Genomic DNA, 21,649 nt, shown 5'->3' with positions numbered 1-21,649 from the left:
TTCAGATGGATTTCTGAATTATTTACGTATTTCATTTTCATCGATCACTCTTTTTCTTCTACTGGCCTCTCCAGATATCCCTCCCTCCCTGTTCTCTCCCTCCTCCACCGCTCTGTTTGTTGCTCATAATAACCTCTTGGCCCGTTCACTCCCACCGTCTTCAAACGCTTCTCCTGCTGGAAAAGCGCTCGCTCCTGAGGGACTGATGCTCTCAGCCTCGGGTGTCTTGTGTGAGGAGAGCAAACGCTGAATTTGACAACATGCCGTTGCGTTTTCTTGAATAGTTGACGATTCTGCCAATATTGAGTCCCTTGTTAATTACTCACTCTATTTGCATAAAAAGTTTACATCTTTTAAGCTCCATAAAGGATAAAAATACCTTGAAAGCAGCTTATATGTCTATTTGAGCTATATTTCATGTCTTCTGAAACTGTATGAGGAAAAGGCAGAAATTGTCCTTCACTGACAATCAGCCTTTACTATGCATTTCTCTCATTGATATCATGACTTATATCATGATAATTGTGAGATAACTGGATGTAAAGCCAGCACTCTTCTGGTCTGATCCGTATATTCTGAGCTGCTCTTGTTCAGAAGGCGAGGTGAAGGAATAATGTAGTTAAAAACAAAAAAAAGGAGAGTGAGAGGACTAGATATTACACTGGCAGTAAGAGGATGAATTATTGAAGCTGGCATGTGGGGAGAGAGGCGGGAACGAGGGATATGTTTTTAATCCAGAGTGTATCCACGTCTAGACCAACTACACACACACACACACACACACACATGTGTGCGCACACACTCTCTCTCTCTCTCTCTCTCTCTCTCTCACACACACACACACACACACACACACACACACACACACACACACACACACACACACACACACACACACAGACACTCTCTCTCTCTCTCTCTCTCTCTCTCTCTCTCTCACACACACACACACACACACACACACACACACCATCTCTCTCTCTCTCTCTCTCTCTCTCTCTTAATTTCCCTTAAGCACTCGTAAGAAAGAAATGGTGAGCATCTCTAGTCATTTGTTTTTATCAAATAGTAATCATACTAGAGCTAATATTATTAATAATAAAGATGGTTATCTTTCACTCTTTCATGATCCATCTGCCTGGGATTGTGTCAAACAGTTGGTTAAACCAGCAGCAGGCATTCAGACCGGATCTGCTGTTGGCTTGTGGTTTTCTACCACATTTCTTGTCAGAAAAATGTTTGTCTCACAATTACCAGCAAGCTTAAGGAGTCTATTCATGAAGAACTCTTATCTTTTCACTGAGTGAAGAAGCTTTTACTGCTCAAAAATCGTCTCTGGTTATGACTGTAACCCTTGTTCCCTGAGAAGGGAACGAAACACTGCGACGATGACAACACTTTGGGGAACGCTCTTAGCATAACGCTTCTAAAGTATGAATGAAACTAATCCAATCCTGATTGGTGTTGCATCATGACGTATTGTGTGACGGCATACACGGAAGCTACAAAGGGATTCCCTTCTCAATGGAACAAGGGTTACAGTTGTAACCCGAGACATTCCCTTTCGAGGGAACTCGCACTGCGTCGATGACAACACTTTGGAGAACGAATACTCATGCCACAACAAGCCCTGCCTGTCTCAGTGTGAAGCTGGCAGGCATTCAGACCGGATCTGCTGCGCACAGGCACACTTAGGACAAGAGCACTAGAGTGCCTGGCGTAGAAGGAATGTCCAGGCTATAGAATCTGATAAAAGTGTGGCCCATCCTGTGGCCCATCCTGCTGCATCACACACTTCTTGGATTGGGGCCTCTGAAAGGAGAGCTCTAGAGGACGCCATGCCTCTGGTTGAATGAGCCCTCATGGCCAAGGTGAAGGCAAGCTGCGTACCTGATAGGCCATAGAGATAACCTGAACGGCCGGCATCTGGGTACTGCGCCCCCTCTGGGGCCAGACCCACAATTTCCATAGCTCTGGCCGAGGGGGAAATATTGAGCTCTCTGTCTGCGTCAGCAGGTCCCGGAGCTACTAGAAGAAGACTGACCTTGACACAATGGACCCTCTCCAGAACTGCTGATTTAGATAGCACACCCCTGACATATTGTATGTTCTGACAAGAACGAGGTGACCCTTGAGGTCTGTCTCAGAGCTGGGAAGAACGACAGCATTTCCAGTCAATTTATGTGCCTAGGGGAATGACGGTCCTGCCATAGACCTCACGTAAAGCGGCCGTCCATGACCGCACCCCAGACCGCGAGGGAGGTGTCTGTCGAAACGGCTTCCTGACGACATGGCGCTCCCAACACTGGGCCTTGGGACAGGAACCAAGGTTTCTTCCACATAGATAGGGAACAAAGGCATTCAGCTGCCATGAGCCCTAACAGCCTCTGAAACTGTTTCACATTGATGGCTTGGTCTAGCTCTGTCCTGGTCACCATGGCCAGGATGGATTCGATCTGTGCAGGAGACAATTTTGCCGGCATCAAGACCGAATCCCACACCACTCCCAGGAACGTGGTTCTTTGGGCTGGCGCCAACACACTTTTCTTTGTGTTGAGTCTCAACCCCAAGCTCTGGATGTGGGCAAGGATGACATCTCGATGCCGAATGTCCAGCTCTTGTGACTGGGCCATAATAAGCCAGTCGTCTATACAGTTCAGCACCCTGATACCCTGAAGCCTCAGCGGAGCTACAGCTGCATCCGTGCATTTGGTAAATGTGTGAGGGGAGAGAGCTAGCCTGAACGGAAGAACCCGATATTGGAACGCTTTGCCCCCGAAAGCGAACCTCAGGAACTTCCTGTGAGATGGAAGGATGGAAATGTGAGAAGTATGTGTCCTTCAGATCTATCGTGACAAACCAATCTTCGGATTTGATTTGGCTCACGATGATGGGAATAGTGAGCATCTTGAACCTGAATCTCCTCAGAGACCGATTCAAGTGCCTTAGATCTAGAATTGGACGCAACCCCATCCTTCTTAGGAACTATGAAGTAGTGGCTGTAAAACGGAAGAAGACGTTCTATTGTCTACTTTGCCAGTAAGGAGTTCACTTCCTGTTCCAATACCCGACCCTGCACTGGGTTGACTGCAGTCCAAACCACCCTGTTCTTCCCATTGAAATTCGGTGGGCTGAAACCGAACTGCAGCCTGTACCCCTTCTGAATGGTACACAGGACCCAAGGAGAAATATTTGGCAAGTTTTGCAGTGCTTTGAAATATTCTACTAAGGGAACCAACCTTTTGAGGCTGATTTCGGGTATTATTCGAGATTTGTTCTTGATTCCCTGAAGCGGCTTTCCGGCAGGGTTTGGTCGATAACGATTCTCGATGTGCGGACGCGAGCGCTGCCAGGCCGCAGTCCTGTGGGGCAGACAGAGGTCGGGGGAAATGACCTCTCGGCGTCAGCGTGTGTTTGCTGGAAACCGATGTGTCCCGAAGTACACTTAACGGCAGGATACAAACATCAATTTCCTAAGGGTTCCATGGAGAAGCGAGAACTTGAGGCTCCCGAGGGGCACCTTCAGAGGTCTGCGCATCCCGTCAGGACCTCTTACCCGAAGCCACCTTCGAGAATAACAGTCCTCAGACCAGTTTTCTCTTTGGAAAGCGTCAGGCAAGAGTGTTGCTTTGACCCCCAGGCTTTCTCGGCTGCATTCGCTGCTGCTTAAACTAGGAGCTCAGCTATATTTCACCGCTGGAAAGATGATTGTGTATTTAAATTGGGTCATTTATGTAGTAGAAATGTGAAATTATTTTAGAAGTTGATGCCTTCTAGATTGAGAAAAGCCAGAAAATTTAGTTTTGGCTCATGTGGATGAAAGACAACAACTCCCAGAATGCACTTGCTTCGCTGCCCTACGAGGCCACTACCAAGCCACGCCTACTGGTTACAGAGGGCAGTATCGGAATACATTATACAACTTGGCTACTAGATGACTCGAAACTAAAAAAGATGCTGTTTTATCGTGAGATCCCCCATGGGCGGGTTGAAGACATGCGGAACTAGCTCCTCCTACTGGCTGTAGTCTCTCGCCTCTGGCCAAAAAAGCCTCCGATGACACAAAATGACGATTTTTGCGTCATCTGAAGTTTTTTTCCAGACACACAATACAGAAATCTCTCGTCTCAGGGGGACATGAGGGAGGGAAGCACGGTCATTCAAAAACTACTACCGGGTTTCTACTGATACAAAGCTTAATGCTATGCTCCGCTTAGTCAGATGATTATTTCACCTTTTTAATTGTCTATTCTCTCGAAAGGGAACTCCTTCAACCTAATCATGAACTCTTAACTACCTACAGAACAAATACAATATAACACAACTCAACATTTATTCTCCCAATCCAAAAATAAAAATCCTCTGCCCAGTTTTAGCAAAGTTAAATTATAATGCCAAAAGAACCTAAAAAACATTGCGTAGAGTGAAATGTGAAGTGAGCAAGAAGGTGGCACACTGGAATCAATGCAGACTACAGACGTTTATCAAAACATTTATTTTTTATTTTCTGGATTACAAAGTGCAAAAACTGCAAAGTGAATACTATGAAATGTGAAAATGCATCATTGGCTCTTTGTAACTTTTCAGTTCAGTTAAACTGACCTAGCTGCTCTTGAATTTGCTGTTGTATGTTTTACTACAGACTGACAGAATGTCAAGGTAGTTTATCCCACATTCCCTGCCAATCTCACTCTCTTTTAACTCTTTCCCTGCCATTGATGGAATTTTCTGGCTATCCATGTTTTGACAGTTGTACAGTAGGGGGCGCTGTTTCTTCTGAAAGAGTTCAGAATCTCCTGATCAAAACACAGGCGAAAAAGAAGCAGAAACGAGCGATAGAAGCATTGCTGACCAGAGTATGTGAGCGGAGCGGAGCGGAAAGAATTTGCGCTCCACGCTCAAAGCATTTCATAATTACTCCGCTCAAGCTCCGCTCTGGGTGTACAATTTTCCGCTCCTCGCTCCCTCCTTAATACGTCTCGCTCCGTTTTCGCTCCACGGTAAATTTTTATTCTTTTTTTTTAAATAACACCAACCTCTGATCAGAAGATGCATGTACTGTAAAACGAATACGCAGTACTAAGAGAAGAACATCCACATACTTTATTGGAATTTTGAACAGCCCCTAACCAATAAATTAGGCTATCCTTTAGCTCACTTTTAAACAAAGCAAAATAAAAAATAAGTGTTGAATGAGGCTAAATTAAATAAATTATCAAACGAAAAACATTACAATAAATAAAATAAATAAATCACAAACTAAAATATGAAGTTAAACAAATTGCCAAACGAAAAAAAATATAGATCTCTTTAAGCCAACTTTTATATTAGGCTAATATTGAGAAATACTATGAACAGAAAAAATGCTGGCTGGTTGAACATATTTTTTATTAGCAAAGCTGTTTCTGCGTTAACTTTCAGAAAAATGAGCTTTTGCAGAGTGGCAGCAGGTGCCAAGCACATGCGATTATTGCTGGACATCAGACCAGCAATAGAAAACAGCCTTTCCACGCTGGCCGAGCCGCTGGGAATGCTAAATATGCGTCTTGCAATTTGTGAAAGTTGTGGCAGTACATTAGAGTTTTCTTTCCAGAAGCGAATGACGTTCTCCTTTGTCAACACTACCTTTTACAATACATTTATATTTTTTTCCCCTTCTTCACGGTAATATTTCAGAAACTCCATCTTTCTGTCTTTCTTTAACTGTGCTTATTAACAACTTATAAAATCGCCCATCATATAATGGAGTTGCACAGGCGGAAATCGCGAGGGGGTCGGTAAAAATATCATTAAAAGCATGTGTAAAATTAATTACATGATATATACTTTATATAAATGTTTGTGAAAGTACTAGTAAAACAATACAAATGCAAACAAATGCAAAATATGATTAGAAACATTTTGAGTCCCCCTCCGTTGCCTCACAGTGGTTTGGTCCTGGCTCGTGATTCGTAATTGAGCGATAGTGGAGCGTTTTCGGAGCGAGAGAAAATCACAATGCTCCGGCATTAAACAAATCCGCTCCTCGCTCCTGGCAAAATCACGCAACTCCGCTCCCACTCCGCACCGCTCACATCTGTTGCTGACGCACATGTAAAATATACTATGATCAGTAGTAAACAGCATACATCAAATATAATATGAGTATAAATCAAAACTCAATGTGACTGAATGAAATGTTTAACCATGAAGAGGAAACGACTGGAGTGTTGATGGACTCGATCATCTGTGTTTGATCATCATTCTGAATCGCTCAAGTCTTTGACAAATTTAGGTTTTAATGAAACTTGCCCACATTCAAGTGTTGATAGAAAAGAATGTATGATTTTTCTTTTTATTAAAAACTGAGTCTCTGTTCTATCTTTTGATATATTGACGTTTACATATTCGTACAACAAAATATTTTGGAGGCCATGAACATTTTGTGAATAGCCTACCATCAAAAAAGCTGGCGACCTAAAAATAAAGCGCTGTCGTTGAAAGAGTTAATAAGCATTTTCTCACAGTGTTTAGTGACATCTTCACCATGCTAACATGGCTCTTTTGACAGTCTGTGCTATGAGGTGTTGCTTTCGTTCATTCGTTCGTTCATTCGTTCGTTCGTTCGCCCCCGCCGCCGCCTGCACTCACATCTGCTCTCTCTCTCTCTCTCTCTCTCTGAGCTGCTCAAGGAATATTCTGGGTTATTTTCCATTCAGCGTCTCTGGTCCACATCTGTGCCAGCCTGTTGATCACTGCACACAATGGCTCTGTCTCGTCCCTCAGTTTGCACAGTGATGAGAAACACACGTAGAGTAAAGCATTCACAGTGGAAGTGTGTGAGTGTGTGTGTGTGTGTTTGTGTGTCATAATAAGGGTCCATTACTATGGTGAATGCTGGACGTTTTTAGACCCAGTTCATTTTCCAATTCCATTTGATGCTCTTTGTGCCGATTTGCAGGTCATTTGTGAGCATGATAGGAGATATATTGCATCAACACATTAATGAGCCAATCGTGATTGAGACGTTGCTTTCTCTCATGTGACATTCACCTGTATTCTTTCATTATAATAATTTTTGCTTGGTTTACTTGCGCAAATCTGGATTTCTTTGGGGCAGAGGCACCGCTTCTCTTTCCTTCCAGGACAAAATGCACTTTTTTCCCAAAAGAAGCATCATTTTCAGATTTGTTGACTGATTTTTTTACCCCATTGTTGATTTGGTGGAGCAGCATGCAGCCCAAATGTTTCATTGTTTGAATCTTGTACTGCATAATTTTGTCTGTGTGGGAATCTGTCCAAATATCACCCAGTGCTCTTGTATCGAGTTCAGCCAGAGACGTTTTAGATGGGAAACAATGATGGGAATCCAGACAGCAACATAGTGTCGGCCCAGATCTGGCCCACATCTGGCAAGCGTTGAATCCACATGTACCAGATGTGGCCCGGATCTGGGCAGACACTATGTTGCTGTCTGGGAAACTTTAGATGTTTTCTTTCAGTGAGTGCCAAGCGCTTCTATTCCAACAGGCCACTCACAATTAACATCATCCCAACTAACAAAACGTTTCCCGAACATTCTGAAAGCGTCATTTCTGAGCGTTCTCTGAATGTTTAAAACATCCTGTTTTTTTTTTATGTTTTAGAAATGTTTATTGCTGATGATGTAAACGCTTAAGGGAACATTACATTGTATAATTCTTCAAACATTATGGGAACGTTACTTCTGAATGTTCTGAAACAAGGAGCAACATTTAAAAAACATTAGACGAACGTCCAACTGAATTGTTTCAGAAAAAATCATTCCATGAACGATGTAGAAGTAATTTTCTCTTTTGCTCATGTTTGACAACATTATTAAAGACCAGATAACTTTGAACGAACGTTCTATTAACATTACTGGATCATAACTTCATACTTTCTCTCCAGAAGGTTCCCTGTTTGCTGGGATTGTGATGACTGTGATCCTTCATTATCTCATGAGTGTTTGGTGGTCAGATGTCTAACACTGTCTCTCGTGTGTCTGCAGTGACGATCTCCACCAGCACGTACTTCGATGGGCTTCTGGTCACTGGTCTCTACACCTCCACCAGTGTCCAGTCCTCTCCCATCCCAGCGTCTCCAGCTTTCGGCTTCGGTGAGTCTTCAGGGAGAAACAGAACAAGTCACATTCTATCAATGAACACTCATAACCGGGTCGAGTCCACTCGAGTCTCATTATCTGTTAGATAAGAGCAGAATCTGTGGGAGGAGGACAGCTTGATGGACTGGAGAATTGTTTGAGAGCTTGCTTAATGTTTCTGAGAATTCACGAAGGACTGATATTCTCCTCTGTGTCTATAAGAGAGCTGGTGTGATGAGGACATCGACATAATGCAAACTCTCTCTTACTGAGAACAGCACATTAATACAGCATTCAATACGCGAGTTTAGGGCTGGTTATGAAATCATGTCATGGACTCATGAATATTAATTATGTGACGTTGTTTGGTAACCTTTCTGAAACATCCACCTACGTAATCTATTAATATTCATAAGCCAAGCATTAACAGTAGTAGGTGAGGATCCAGGTGACTATCAACGTCATTCAACTGAATGCAGTCTTTATGCCAAATGTGTAGATTTAACTCCATAATGTTTTATGAATCCGGTTCCAGTACGGTTGCTCCACAAGTCTGATTAAACCATTTAAATATGAGGAAAATATTTAATATTTTTCAATACTCTTAATATGAGGGAAGCAAAAAAAAACCACTAAACTTGATTAAAGTATTTATCTGACAAAATTATTTGGCAAAAAAAGGCAAACTACAGATACAGGCTTTATTTTATTATGCAAAATAAATAAATAAAAAATGCATAGAAAAACAAAAAGCTCACAGGAAAAAGCAAACATAATCAGTTATTAATATTTCATTGGTTCTCTCTTGGTTCTTGGTTCTTGTTTTTGCGCGTGTTCATAATTTATGGCCAAAAATTATGTGGCACAATGTGTTTCATTGCGTTATTATCACAAATCAAGCAATCGTCTCCGAGCACAGCTATGCAATATGAATCTTTATAATCATATTTGAATAAAGGCTGAAGATATCAGATGTCCGTCACTTTTGGACACTACTGTATGTAAACAACAAAAGCAAAAATGTGACATGATTTCAAACAAAATACACTTTTCATTGGGTCGAGTGAAGTCTGTTTTGAGCTCAGTTTCACTTCAGAAATCCTTTAGTGACAATGTCCTTTCTGTTATCGGGGTTTCTGAACTTAAAAGGAAATTAAGTCATAATTTACACACCCTGGTGTTTTTCTGAACTACATCTGAAATCTCACTGACTGTTCCCTGCATTACGCCACTGAATGAGTGAATGAACACGGCTCCTTCAGTATGTAAATCACATCATTGACACTGTTTTCTATGCAAACACTCCTCTTTCTATGTAAATGAAGCTCATTACAGAAGTCTGTCTGATGAAACAGATGTTTGTGTGCTCATACTTTCACTCAGTTTTACATTTAAACCTTGTATCTTGATTAGGTCATTAATAACATTTGGTGTGATGTATGATGAGGATGGATTGAACAGAGTCGCTCAAACTTTCATGCATGCAAACCAGGAGAATTAAACTCCCACTTTCCCAACATTCAGAACTGTCAAAAGAAATGTAAATGATGCTTATTTTGAGACGCATGACAGAATGTTGTTAATAGTTTCAGAACACGTTGTGGGTTTTACTGATGCTGCAGCTCTAATTATATTTATAGGTTTGGTTCAAATTTTACATTTTAATTTAGTATTTATCAAAAATATTTTTCCCCCAAAGACAAAAACATCAATACAATGTAAAATCATTATTTATTATAAAGACCATATACTTAATATTTTCTTAGCCAAAATGTAGGTCAAATACTTTTTTTTGTTTTGTTTTTGGCTTTTTCATTATAAATAAAAGTTAAATTAGCTATAAAATGAAAGAATTTTAACTTTATATGAAATGAAAAGCATTTTCTCATCTCGAGTGTCTGTGCATGAAAGCAGGAGTTGAGGCTTCGACCGAAGATTAAACAGTGTTACATGTAGCAGCATTCATTCATTCGTTCGTTCGTTCGTTCGTTCGTTCGTTCATTACAAATGAACCCGATGAGTAAGTGACTGGATGAACATGGATCCTCACACCCAAATGAATGTTAAAGAGGCCATATTATGCCCTTTCTCAGAGTCTTGATGTTGTTTCAGGCTCTACTAGAGCAGGTTTTCCTGCTTGAATGTTGATTATTTTCCTCATATTCTCCATTGTTGCGACTCCTCTCTTCCCAGTCTGTCAGTAACGCTCTGTTTACTTCCTGTCTCTATGAAGCCCCTCCTTCTGAAAAGCACACTGTGCTCTGATTGGTCGGCTGGAGCAGTGTGTTGTGATTGGTCGAGCGCTTCAAGTGTTTAGGGAAAATTCCCCGCCCCTTACCATAACCGCCAGTTTAACACACTACTAATTCTGTCAGGACCACTATTGTCAAATATGATTGACAATTAGCATACAGTAAGGATTGGCGGTATGGTTCTGTTTGGGGCGAGAACTAGCATGGATAAGAGCAGCAATAACCCTTTCCTAGGGTGAACAGAACAGAACCAACATGAATGTATTGCAGAAATCATTAATTAATTTTAATGTACAACATAATTCGAGAATTTATTCTGATTCAAGGGGAATCAGAATGCCAAACTGACTGAGGAGAAGTGGAGCTGGGGAGGGAGGAGGGTAATCAGCTCCTGAGAAACGCAATAGCTGCTGATAATACTGAAGGAGCTTATATATGTATACAATGATAGGCGTCGTATTCCTATAGGTAGACGTGGATCAGCTGATGCGAGCCTGACTAACGTGACCTGCCAGAACTGACGCTACGCTTAATCTAACTCAACCAGGCCCCGTCCCTTTATTCTGCATATTAATTATTTAAATGAGGAATATTATGACGTGTTAGAGTCACTTATAGAGAAGAAACTCAAGACTACAATGGAGGCGTTTCAGGAGTTCAGACACACTGACACTGATATAGAAAATAATTCAAGAATCACATACTGCACCTTCTTTGGCTGTAATTTTAGTTGCTTCCAGTGTCATTATTATGAACGAGCCAATCACCATCTGTTATGAAATGATGAATATGAATATCACATCCAGTGAAAAGAAACAAAGGCATTTAAAAAAAACGTTTTAATGGAGCGGATGAAATGAAGGAGAACAAATTTAGTGAAACAGTGTGTGTTTGTGCAGTTTCCTGTATTTACTCTCTCACTATGCGTTCATTTGCATGCTGCTTTATGCCATCATTCTTAGTTCACATTATGTGAGTGTGTGTGTGTGTGTGTGTGTGTGTGTGTGTGTTAGCGCTCTCATGGGGTTGAAGAGCTGTCAGTCCCTGAGAGACTTCAAAAGCTCAGCAGCTCTGTGATCAGTCTGCTCTCTGACTCCTCTGACAGCTACACACACACACGCACACACACACACACACACACACACACACACACACACACACACACACACACACACACACACACACACACACACACACACACACACACACACTCGCGCGCACACACTCGCGCACACACACACACACACACACACACACACACACACACACACACACACACACACACTTAACAGCGCAGTCTAACACAGATACAGTAGTGGTTTCCGGCTTAATGTAAAGGAAAACTGACATCATCTCCCTTCATTCAAATATAAATGTGTTATATATTTTGTAACCATATTGTGTAGTTGTGCTTGGAGTGTTTCATTACTTTATTTTTACAAACCTCATCAAATATGAGATTAATTGAAATTCAGCATGAAAACAGCTCTACAGAAGACAATAGAGTCATCATTCAGTTCAGTGTTGATTCAGTTCAGTGTTGATTCAGTTCAGTGTTGATTCAGTCCAGTGTTGAATCAGTTCAGTATTGATTCAGTTCAGTGTTGATTCAGTCCAGTGTTGATTCAGTCCAGTGTTGATTCAGTCCAGTGTTGATTCAGTCCAGTGTTGATTCAGTCCAGTGTTGATTCAGTTCAGTGTTGATTCAGTCCAGTGTTGAATCAGTTCAGTATTGATTCAGTTCAGTGTTGATTCAGTCCAGTGTTGATTCAGTCCAGTGTTGATTCAGTTCAGTGTTGATTCAGTCCAGTGTTCATTCAGTCCGTTGTTCATTCAGTTCAGTGTTGATTCAGTCCAGTGCTGATTCAGTCCAGTGTTGATTCAGTCCAGTGTTGATTCAGTCCAGTGTTGATTCAGTTCAGTGTTGATTAAGTTCAGTGTTGATTCAGTTCAGTGTTGATTCATTCCAGTGTTGATTCATTCCAGTGTTGATTCAGTCCAGTGTTGATTCAGTCCAGTGTTGATTCAGTCCAGTGTTGAGTCCAGTGTTCAGTCCAATGTTGATTCAGTCCAGTGTTGAGTCCAGTGTTGATTCAGTCCAGTGTTGATTCAGTCCAGTGTTGAGTCCAGTGTTGATTCAGTCCAGTGTTGATTCAGTCCAGTGTTGATTAAGTTCAGTGTTGATTCAGTTCAGTGTTGATTCATTCCAGTGTTGAATCAGTTCAGTATTGATTCATTCCAGTGTTGATTCAGTCCAGTGTTGATTCAGTCCAGTGTTGATTCAGTTCAGTGTTGATTCAGTCCAGTGTTCATTCAGTCCATTGTTCATTCAGTTCAGTGTTGATTCAGTCCAGTGCTGATTCAGTCCAGTGTTGATTCAGTCCAGTGTTGATTCAGTCCAGTGTTGATTCAGTTCAGTGTTGATTCAGTCCAGTGTTGATTCAGTTCAGTGTTGATTCATTCCAGTGTTGATTCATTCCAGTGTTGATTCAGTCTAGTGTTGATTCAGTTCAGTGTTGATTCAGTCCAGTGTTGAGTCCAGTGTTGAGTCCAGTGTTGATTCAGTCCAGTGTTGAGTCCAGTGTTGAGTCCAGTGTTGATTCAGTCCAGTGTTGATTCAGTCCAGTGTTGAGTCCAGTGTTGATTCAGTTCAGTGTTGATTCAGTCCAGTGTTGAGTCCAGTGTTGATTCAGTCCAGTGTTGAGTCCAGTGTTGATTCAGTCCAGTGTTGAGTCCAGTGTTGATTCAGTCCAGTGTTGAGTCCAGTGTTGATTCAGTCCAGTGTTGATTCAGTCCAGTGTTGAGTCCAGTGTTGATTCAGTCCAGTGTTGATTCAGTCCAGTGTTGATTCAGTTCAGTGTTGATTAAGTTCAGTGTTGATTCAGTTCAGTGTTGATTCATTCCAGTGTTGATTCATTCCAGTGTTGATTCAGTCCAGTGTTGATTCAGTTCAGTGTTGATTCAGTCCAGTGTTGATTCAGTTCAGTGTTGATTCAGTCCAGTGTTGAGTCCAGTGTTGAGTCCAGTGTTGATTCAGTCCAGTGTTGAGTCCAGTGTTGATTCAGTCCAGTGTTGATTCAGTCCAGTGTTGAGTCCAGTGTTGATTCAGTCCAGTGTTGATTCAGTTCAGTGTTGATTCAGTCCAGTGTTGAGTCCAGTGTTGATTCAGTCCAGTGTTGATTCAGTCCAGTGTTGATTCAGTCCAGTGTTGAGTCCAGTGTTGATTCAGTCCAGTGTTGATTCAGTCCAGTGTTGAGTCCAGTGTTGATTCAGTCCAGTGTTGATTCAGTCCAGTGTTGATTCAGTTCAGTGTTGATTCAGTCCAGTGTTGAGTCCAGTGTTGATTCAGTCCAGTGTTGATTCAGTCCAGTGTTGATTCAGTTCAGTTCAGTAAGTGTGTGAAGTTCATCGATAACTCAGTGAGTTTGACTGAGCTGTAATCAGAAGACAGTGATTGAGTGCGAGTCTGTCAGGGTTTGTGTGTTCCTGGTTTCTGACAGAGCTCTGACACTCCTGTCCTGTTGTGTGAGTGTGTGTTTGGAGTCGCTCAGGCTGAACGCTCTTCCGTCTGTGTGTGCTGTTGTGTTCGGTGAAGCTGTGTTTCATCAGCCACATGTTTCCTCGTAGAGTTGTGTTGCACAAGGCTGGGGAGTGTTATCATTAGCTGTGTGTTCATGTCTTGTTCTGTTTAAACACATGAGCTTGTGATTGTGTTTGCAGGCCTTGAGCTCATGTTTGTTTCCGTGTGCCGTTGTTCTCCTCGTCCCTCTTTCTTCAGTGTCCCTCCTGTTCTCCCTCATTACACTGTTTGCTCCCTGTTTATTCTCCTTGTGTTTTCAGTCCTGTGCCAGTTCCTCATCTCACGTACCGATCGTGTCCTGTCCTGATTCTGTCACCGTGTCCATAGGAGTGTAACGATTCAAAACATATCACGATACTGAAAGGGTAACTCTCGCCAAAATTGAAGCTAGGCTCTTTTTGTTAATCTGCCTGAGTCAAACTGTCGTAAACATTCTAATTATGCCTTTACACGAAAGTTTGACTCTGGTAGATTAACAAAAAGAGCCTAGCTTCAATTTTGGCGAGAGTTACCCTTGAACTCACGATACCATATTACTGCGATACTCCAAGACATGTGTGAAAAGGTTAACAAGGGGACTTGGTGCTGAAACCCAAAGCACAGGACAATAGAGACTCCAGAATAACAATATTCATGATTCTGAAGCTGAAAATACAGAATTATTGTAGATGAATATGCTTGATCTCTGTCACTGACTAGATATATTTAAGATAATGTCAGACACTTTTACTGTAACATCAGACATTTGGCGTTATCAGGACACACAGATATTCCCCATTGCATTATTATACATTATATTCTACATTATATATTGTAGTTTAATGTAGTACTGACACTAAAACTCTGAAAACGTGATTTTTTTCTCACACAGTCATTTTCATTTAGGTTGAACTATACACAATACATATTGTTGCATTTTTGTATTGCGATATATAGTGACAGCCCTCGTCCAGCCCTCGTCCAGCCCTGTGTGGTCCAGATGCCGGTCTTGTTCTCCCCCTCGGGGTCGTTTGTGTTTGTTTTATGTTTTATATCAAATAAAAGCAGATTCCTCTCCTCATCCTCTACCTCACCCCGACAGACTCGTTCAGGTTTAGTTCTGGTCAGTCAGACTCGTTCAGGTTTAGTTCTGGTCAGTCAGACTCGTTCAGGTTTAGTTCTGGTCAGTCAGACTCGTTCAGGTTTAGTTCTGGTCAGTCAGACTCGTTCAGGTTTAGTTCTGGTCAGTCAGACTCGTTCAGGTTTAGTTCTGGTCAGTCAGACTCGTTCAGGTTTAGTTCTGGTCAGTCAGACTCGTTCAGGTTTAGTTCTGGTCAGTCAGACTCGTTCAGGTTTAGTTCTGGTCAGTCAGTCTAATTCAGGTTTAGTTCTGGTCAGTCAGACTCGTTCAGGTTTAGTTCTGGTCAGTCAGACTCGTTCAGGTTTAGTTCTGGTCAGTCAGTCTAATTCAGGTTTAGTTCTGGTCAGTCAGTCCTGGTCAGTCAGTCCTGGTCAGTCAGACTCATTCAGGTTTAGTCCTGGTCAGTCAGACTCGTTCAGGTTTAGTCCTGGTCAGTCAGACTCGTTCAGGTTTAGTTCTGGTCAGTCAGACTCGTTCAGGTTTAGTTCTGGTCAGTCAGACTCGTTCAGGTTTAGTTCTGGTCAGTCAGACTCGTTCAGGTTTATTCCTGGTCAGTCAGACTCGTTCAGGTTTAGTTCTGGTCAGTCAGTCTAATTCAGGTTTAGTTCTGGTCAGTCAGTCCTGGTCAGTCAGTCCTGGTCAGTCAGACTCATTCAGGTTTAGTCCTGGTCAGTCAGACTCGTTCAGGTTTAGTCCTGGTCAGTCAGACTCGTTCAGGTTTAGTTCTGGTCAGTCAGACTCGTTCAGGTTTAGTTCTGGTCAGTCAGACTCGTTCAGGTTTAGTTCTGGTCAGTCAGACTCATTCAGGTTTAGTCCTGGTCAGTCAGACTCGTTCAGGTTTAGTCCTGGTCAGTCAGACTCGTTCAGGTTTAGTTCTGGTCAGTCAGACTCGTTCAGGTTTAGTTCTGGTCAGTCAGACTCGTTCAGGTTTAGTCCTGGTCAGTCAGACTCGTTCAGGTTTAGTTCTGGTCAGTCAGACTCGTTCAGGTTTAGTTCTGGTCAGTCAGACTCGTTCAGGTTTAGTTCTGGTCAGTCAGACTCGTTCAGGTTTAGTCCTGGTCAGTCAGACTCGTTCAGGTTTAGTTCTGGTCAGTCAGTCTAATTCAGGTTTAGTTCTGGTCAGTCAGTCCTGGTCAGTCAGTCCTGGTCAGTCAGACTCATTCAGGTTTAGTCCTGGTCAGTCAGACTCGTTCAGGTTTAGTCCTGGTCAGTCAGACTCGTTCAGGTTTAGTTCTGGTCAGTCAGACTCGTTCAGGTTTAGTTCTGGTCAGTCAGACTCGTTCAGGTTTAGTTCTGGTCAGTCAGACTCGTTCAGGTTTATTCCTGGTCAGTCAGACTCGTTCAGGTTTAGTCCTGGTCAGTCAGACTCGTTCAGGTTTATTCCTGGTCAGTCAGACTCGTTCAGGTTTAGTCCTGGTCAGTCAGACTCCTTCAGGTTTAGTTCTGGTCAGTCAGACTCGTTCAGGTTTAGTTCTGGTCAGTCAATTCTGGTCAGTCAGACTCGTTCAGGTTTAGTCCTGGTCAGTCAGACTCGTTCAGGTTTATTCCTGGTCAGTCAGACTCGTTCAGGTTTAGTTCTGGTCAGTCAGTCTAATTCAGGTTTAGTTCTGGTCAGTCAGTCCTGGTCAGTCAGTCCTGGTCAGTCAGACTCATTCAGGTTTAGTCCTGGTCAGTCAGACTCGTTCAGGTTTAGTCCTGGTCAGTCAGACTCGTTCAGGTTTAGTTCTGGTCAGTCAGACTCGTTCAGGTTTAGTTCTGGTCAGTCAGACTCGTTCAGGTTTAGTTCTGGTCAGTCAATTCTGGTCAGTCAGACTCGTTCAGGTTTAGTCCTGGTCAGTCAGACTCCTTCAGGTTTAGTCCTGGTCAGTCAGACTCGTTCAGGTTTAGTCCTGGTCAGTCAGACTCATTCAGGTTTAGTCCTGGTCAGTCAGACTCGTTCAGGTTTAGTCCTGGTCAGTCAGACTCGTTCAGGTTTAGTCCTGGTCAGTCAGACTCGTTCAGGTTTAGTCCTGGTCAGTCAGACTCATTCAGGTTTAGTTCTGGTCAGTTCTCGAGAACACCGCGATCCCTCTTCCACCTGCTGTGATTCTCCATTGTCGTGAAGACCTGCATGTTTTCTAGGTTGCACTTTCACTCTCTGATCAATTTTTAAAGGTTCTCTGAGGATAAGAGAAGCAGAGCTTCTAATGGAGAGCTGCACTCTCAGAAAGCTTTAAATGGCTCCGTTGAAAGCAAAACCGTCCTAAAACTTCTCCTTCTAAAAGCCCATGCGTCGCAGGCGTGCCCTTTACATAAAGCCTCCATCGGGGCACTACTGACCCAAATGTTGTTGGGAAAAACACTTTCAGTTATTGGCAGCATCGTCCTGATTTGTTAATTATACGGCGCTGTAGGGCTGAATCTGTCACCAGTGCGAGTGTGTGTGTGTGTGTGTGAGATCTCGAGGCCTGCCCGCGTCCCACCTGTCTCTTCTCCTTCGACTCCTGTTTGTTTTCCTCCTCCGAAGGGAACGCCGCGCTGTGGCCGTCGCAAATTAGCACAAGTCAAGTCAGATTAATTAATTTCAAGCTCGCACGATTAGCCGAGGAGTCACGTCAAATTAAACTTCAAATTAGTGCTAATGCCTCCCAGGAGAGCTGGTGAACGCGAGCCTCAGCGTCAGTGAGGAACAGCCCTCGGGCGCTCAGACCTCTGACATTGTGTCTGTCTTTCATCACAACTTTATTCTGCTATTCGCGATTCCTTCCTGAAGTCCCTGAAACGGCAGTGCAGGATCATCCTGAGCCGCGCATGAGGGAACGCTAACTAGCGGAGAGCAGGAAGAAGTGTATTAATACTCTAATGAGAGCTAGTTGACATGTGGCTGCAAAGTTACTTATACAGTCAAACCAAGATTTATTCAGACTTTTATCACATTAGCACAGTTTATTCGCTATAGTTTAGAGAACGGTAATAAAATATGAGCAGAACTCAGTGGATATGTGACTGGTTTTGTCCGCCGTTCTGTTAGACTGTCTCACACATGAATTATGTTGAATATCTGTCAGCTGTTAAATTTAACTACACAATTAGATAATACCAGTTTAGCTCAACCAATCACCATCCAATTACATAAATGAACTATAGTGTCCTGATCACACTAGTGAAACATATCAAACATTATATCTGGTGTCTGAATAAATTTTGTTTTTTCTGTAGTGAAAGTGGACCATCGAAATAAAGCGCGAAAGTGATGTCGTGATGAGCACTGAAAGATGTCTGAAAGCCTCATGCCTCGAGTCACATGATCTCTGACAGCAGTTAGGGTTAGGGTTAGGGTTAGGGTTAGGGTTAGCAGTGACTTGCATCCGTCTGACTGGGAAAGACATGAATCGTTTTTCATTTTGGTTTGTTTGGAGTATTTTTTTTTTGTTCTGGTTGCAGTTTTTTCTGAGGTGTTGCTTTTATTTCTTATGTTTTAGATAAGGCTTATTTAGCTCATTTATATTACTAGCTCATTTGTTGTATAGCCATCACTGAAGTCTCTCCGGGATCGACCGCTGAGGAGACGTATCAACACATGACATCAGATGACCCGAATTAACTGCCGAGAAATGAACTATTGATCCACATGCTTCACAACATCATTTTTCCTGCAAAGATAAATCATGATTGACCCAGCACCGGGTGGGGTCAGAGGTCAGGGGTCAGGGGTCACCTCACAGCTGTAGAACAGCGATTAGTCTGTGTTTGTGTGTGTATTAATAATGATAACAGTGATGACACTTAATGACACATCAGAGACTCGGAGAAACACCGCCGCTGTTATCAGAGAGACTGATGTTGTAGATTACGCTGCCAACGAGACTTTCACAGGAAACTCTTCAGTAGTTTCTGCCGGTGTTTCTGTAGTGTCGCAGCGCCGATCCAAAACCTCACACACACTGCAGTCCAACACTCAACATCCAGACAGTGAAAGATCATCAGCAGTCAATGAATATGATCAGTGATTATAGACACACACACACACACACACACACACACACACACACACACACACACACACACACATACACACACACACACACACACACACACACACACACACACACACACACACACACACACACACACACACACGCGCGCGCACACACACACACACACACACACACACACACACACACAAACGCACACACAAACTCTCACTCACTTACACACACACACTCCCTCTCTCAAACACAAATACACACACACACACACACACACACACACACACACACACACTCTCTCTCTCTCTCTCTCTCTCTCTCTCTCTCTCTCTCCCCCACACACACACTTACACTCTCTCTCTCTTTCTCTCTCTCATACACACACACAGACACGCACACAGATCTCCCAGGTGGTCGGATTGTCTTCTGGCCAGTGATGGTGTGTGTGTGTATGCGCGTGCGTGCGTGCGTGAGTGTGTTTTGTTTGTGTGTGTTTGTGTGTGTGTGTGTGTGTGTATTGTGTCGGCCCCGGGCTCCTGTGTCTCAGAGTCGGACACACAGCTTCTTCCTGGCAACACAAAGAGCACTTCTGTCATCGCCATGACAATAGCAGCATAGAATGATTGGCAGATTATGAAATGAACCAATGGAAATGCAGGGAAGGGTTGCCAAGTGATTGAGAAGCTTCTGGACCTCCAGCTTCTGACCTCAGGTCAGTTTCTCAGGGGAACAAAGTGGCTTTTGGCCACTGATTCCATATAATGCAACACTATATCAACTATTTATCATAAGTGCTGTTCGTATGTTGCTCTGGGATTCTCTGGTTCAGCTAGCAGGGCCTGACACGTCTAGATCACACTAACCCACCCATTCACATACTGTATGTTTGATTAATAAATATTCATACCCTGCTGTTAAGATGGATGATGCGACGGTGCTGTGCGAGTGGAAACTATATCAGAGATGGAAAGAAAGGACTCTTTTCTTTTCTGACACTTGATAGATGAACAAACATCCCATTACTACAAACCTTCAGTGTTAACACACTTAATAATGCTACTGATATTAACAAACCCTTACACTTTAGAGATCGCTCACATAGATGTCAGAAAGCTTTTCATTTTCACAGGTTTGAATGTTGGAATCTGGTCTGTGAAATGTTAATGGCTCATTACTTGTCGCTAAACCGTAGATTTGACCTGATATTTAGCAGCACGCAGTTGTCCGGGTTAATGGTAATGAGTCAGACTGTGCTTTATCATACTAATACGTGTTGAGTTGAAATTATGAATCTGCATTTTAATGAGCAGCAGTGAGCATCATGTGTGCCAGTCTGTGCCACCCCGTGCCCATCTGTTGTGCGCCAAATCATCTTTCCTCTCATATCAGAGGCCATTTGGACAGAAAATCTCATATGAGGCTATAGAATGGAGAGGAGCGTTGTGTGTGTGGAGCGTTGTGTGTGTGGAGCGTTGTGTGTGTGTATTTGAGTGCATGTAGCGTTGTGTGTGTGGAGCATTGTGTGTGTGGACTGTTGTGTGTGTGTAGCGTTGTGTGTGTATTTGAGCGTGTGGAGCGATGTGTGTGTGTACGTGAGTGTCTGAAGCGTTGTGTGTGTACGTGATCGTGTGGGGCGTTGTGTGTGTACTTGAGCGTGTGGAGCGTTATGTGTGTGTAACATTGCGTGTGTACTTGAGCATGTGGAGCGTTGTGTGTGTGTACGTGAGTGTCTGGAGCGTTGTGTGTGTGTAACGTTGCATGTGTATGTGAGCGTGTGGAGCATTGTGTGTGTACTTGAGCTTGTGGAGCGTTGTGTGTGTGTACGTGAGTGTCTGGAGCGTTGTGTGTGTGTAACGTTGCATGTGTATGTGAGCGTGTGGAGCGTTGTGTGTGTGTACGTGAGTGTCTGGAGCGTTGTGTGTGTGTAACATTGCATGTGTATGTGAGCGTGTGGAGCGTTGTGTGTGGAGTGTTGTGTGTGTGTATTTGAGTGCGTGTAGCGTTGTGTGTGTGGAGCATTGTGTGTGTGGACTGTTGTGTGTGTGTAGCGTTGTGTGTGTATTTGAGCATGTGGAGTGATGTGTGTGTGTACGTGATTGTGTGGAGCATTGTGTGTGTACTTGAGCGTGTGGAGCATTGTGTGTGTGTAACGTTGCGTGTGTACGTGAGTATATGGGGCGTTGTGTGTGTACTTGAGCGTGTGGAGCGCTGCGTGTGTACGTGAGCGCGTAGAGTGTCATGTGTGCATGTGTGGAGTGTTGTGTGTGTGTAACGTTGCGTGTGTACGTGAGCGTGTGGAGTGTTGATTGTGTGTGTGGAGCGTTGTGTGTACGTAAGCATATGACTGTTGTGTGTGTGGAACGTTGTGTGTATGTGAGCGTGTGGAACGTTGTGTGTGTACGTGAGTGTGTGGAAAGTTACATGTGCATGTGTGGAACGTTGTGTGTGTGGAACCCTGTGTGTACGTGAGTGTGTGGAGTGTTGTGTGTGTGGAACGTTGTGTGTATGTGAGCGTGTGGAACGTTGTGTGTGTGGAACGTTGTGTGCGTACGTGAGCATGTGGAACGTTGTGTGTGTGGAACGTTGTGTGTGAGTGTGATGAAAGTTGCATGTGCATGTGTGGAATGT

The 21,649-nt window shown here is 43.2% G+C and overlaps 1 protein-coding gene across 7 annotated transcripts in view; it reads left to right on the top strand.

The window, feature by feature from the left end:
• The window catches only part of reln (reelin), a 179,758-nt gene that overhangs the window by 15,716 nt on the left and 142,393 nt on the right, over nucleotides 1–21,649 (top strand). For all 7 annotated transcript variants that reach the window (XR_014030641.1, XM_081372562.1, XM_081372561.1 and 4 more), the window contains exon 2: nucleotides 8,009–8,116. Coding sequence is in view for 6 of the 7 variants with exons in the window: in XM_081372562.1 (XP_081228688.1) it covers nucleotides 8,009–8,116 (108 nt within the window). In the remaining variant the exon portion in view is untranslated. The remainder of the gene's footprint in view (nucleotides 1–8,008; nucleotides 8,117–21,649) is intronic.

This window comes from Scardinius erythrophthalmus (genome assembly GCF_964197995.2).
Source record: "Scardinius erythrophthalmus genome assembly, chromosome: 8".
Taxonomy (NCBI): domain Eukaryota; kingdom Metazoa; phylum Chordata; class Actinopteri; order Cypriniformes; family Leuciscidae; genus Scardinius; species Scardinius erythrophthalmus.
The sequence above is the reverse complement of the archived record's forward strand: the minus strand, read 5'-3'. Positions and strand labels throughout refer to the sequence as shown.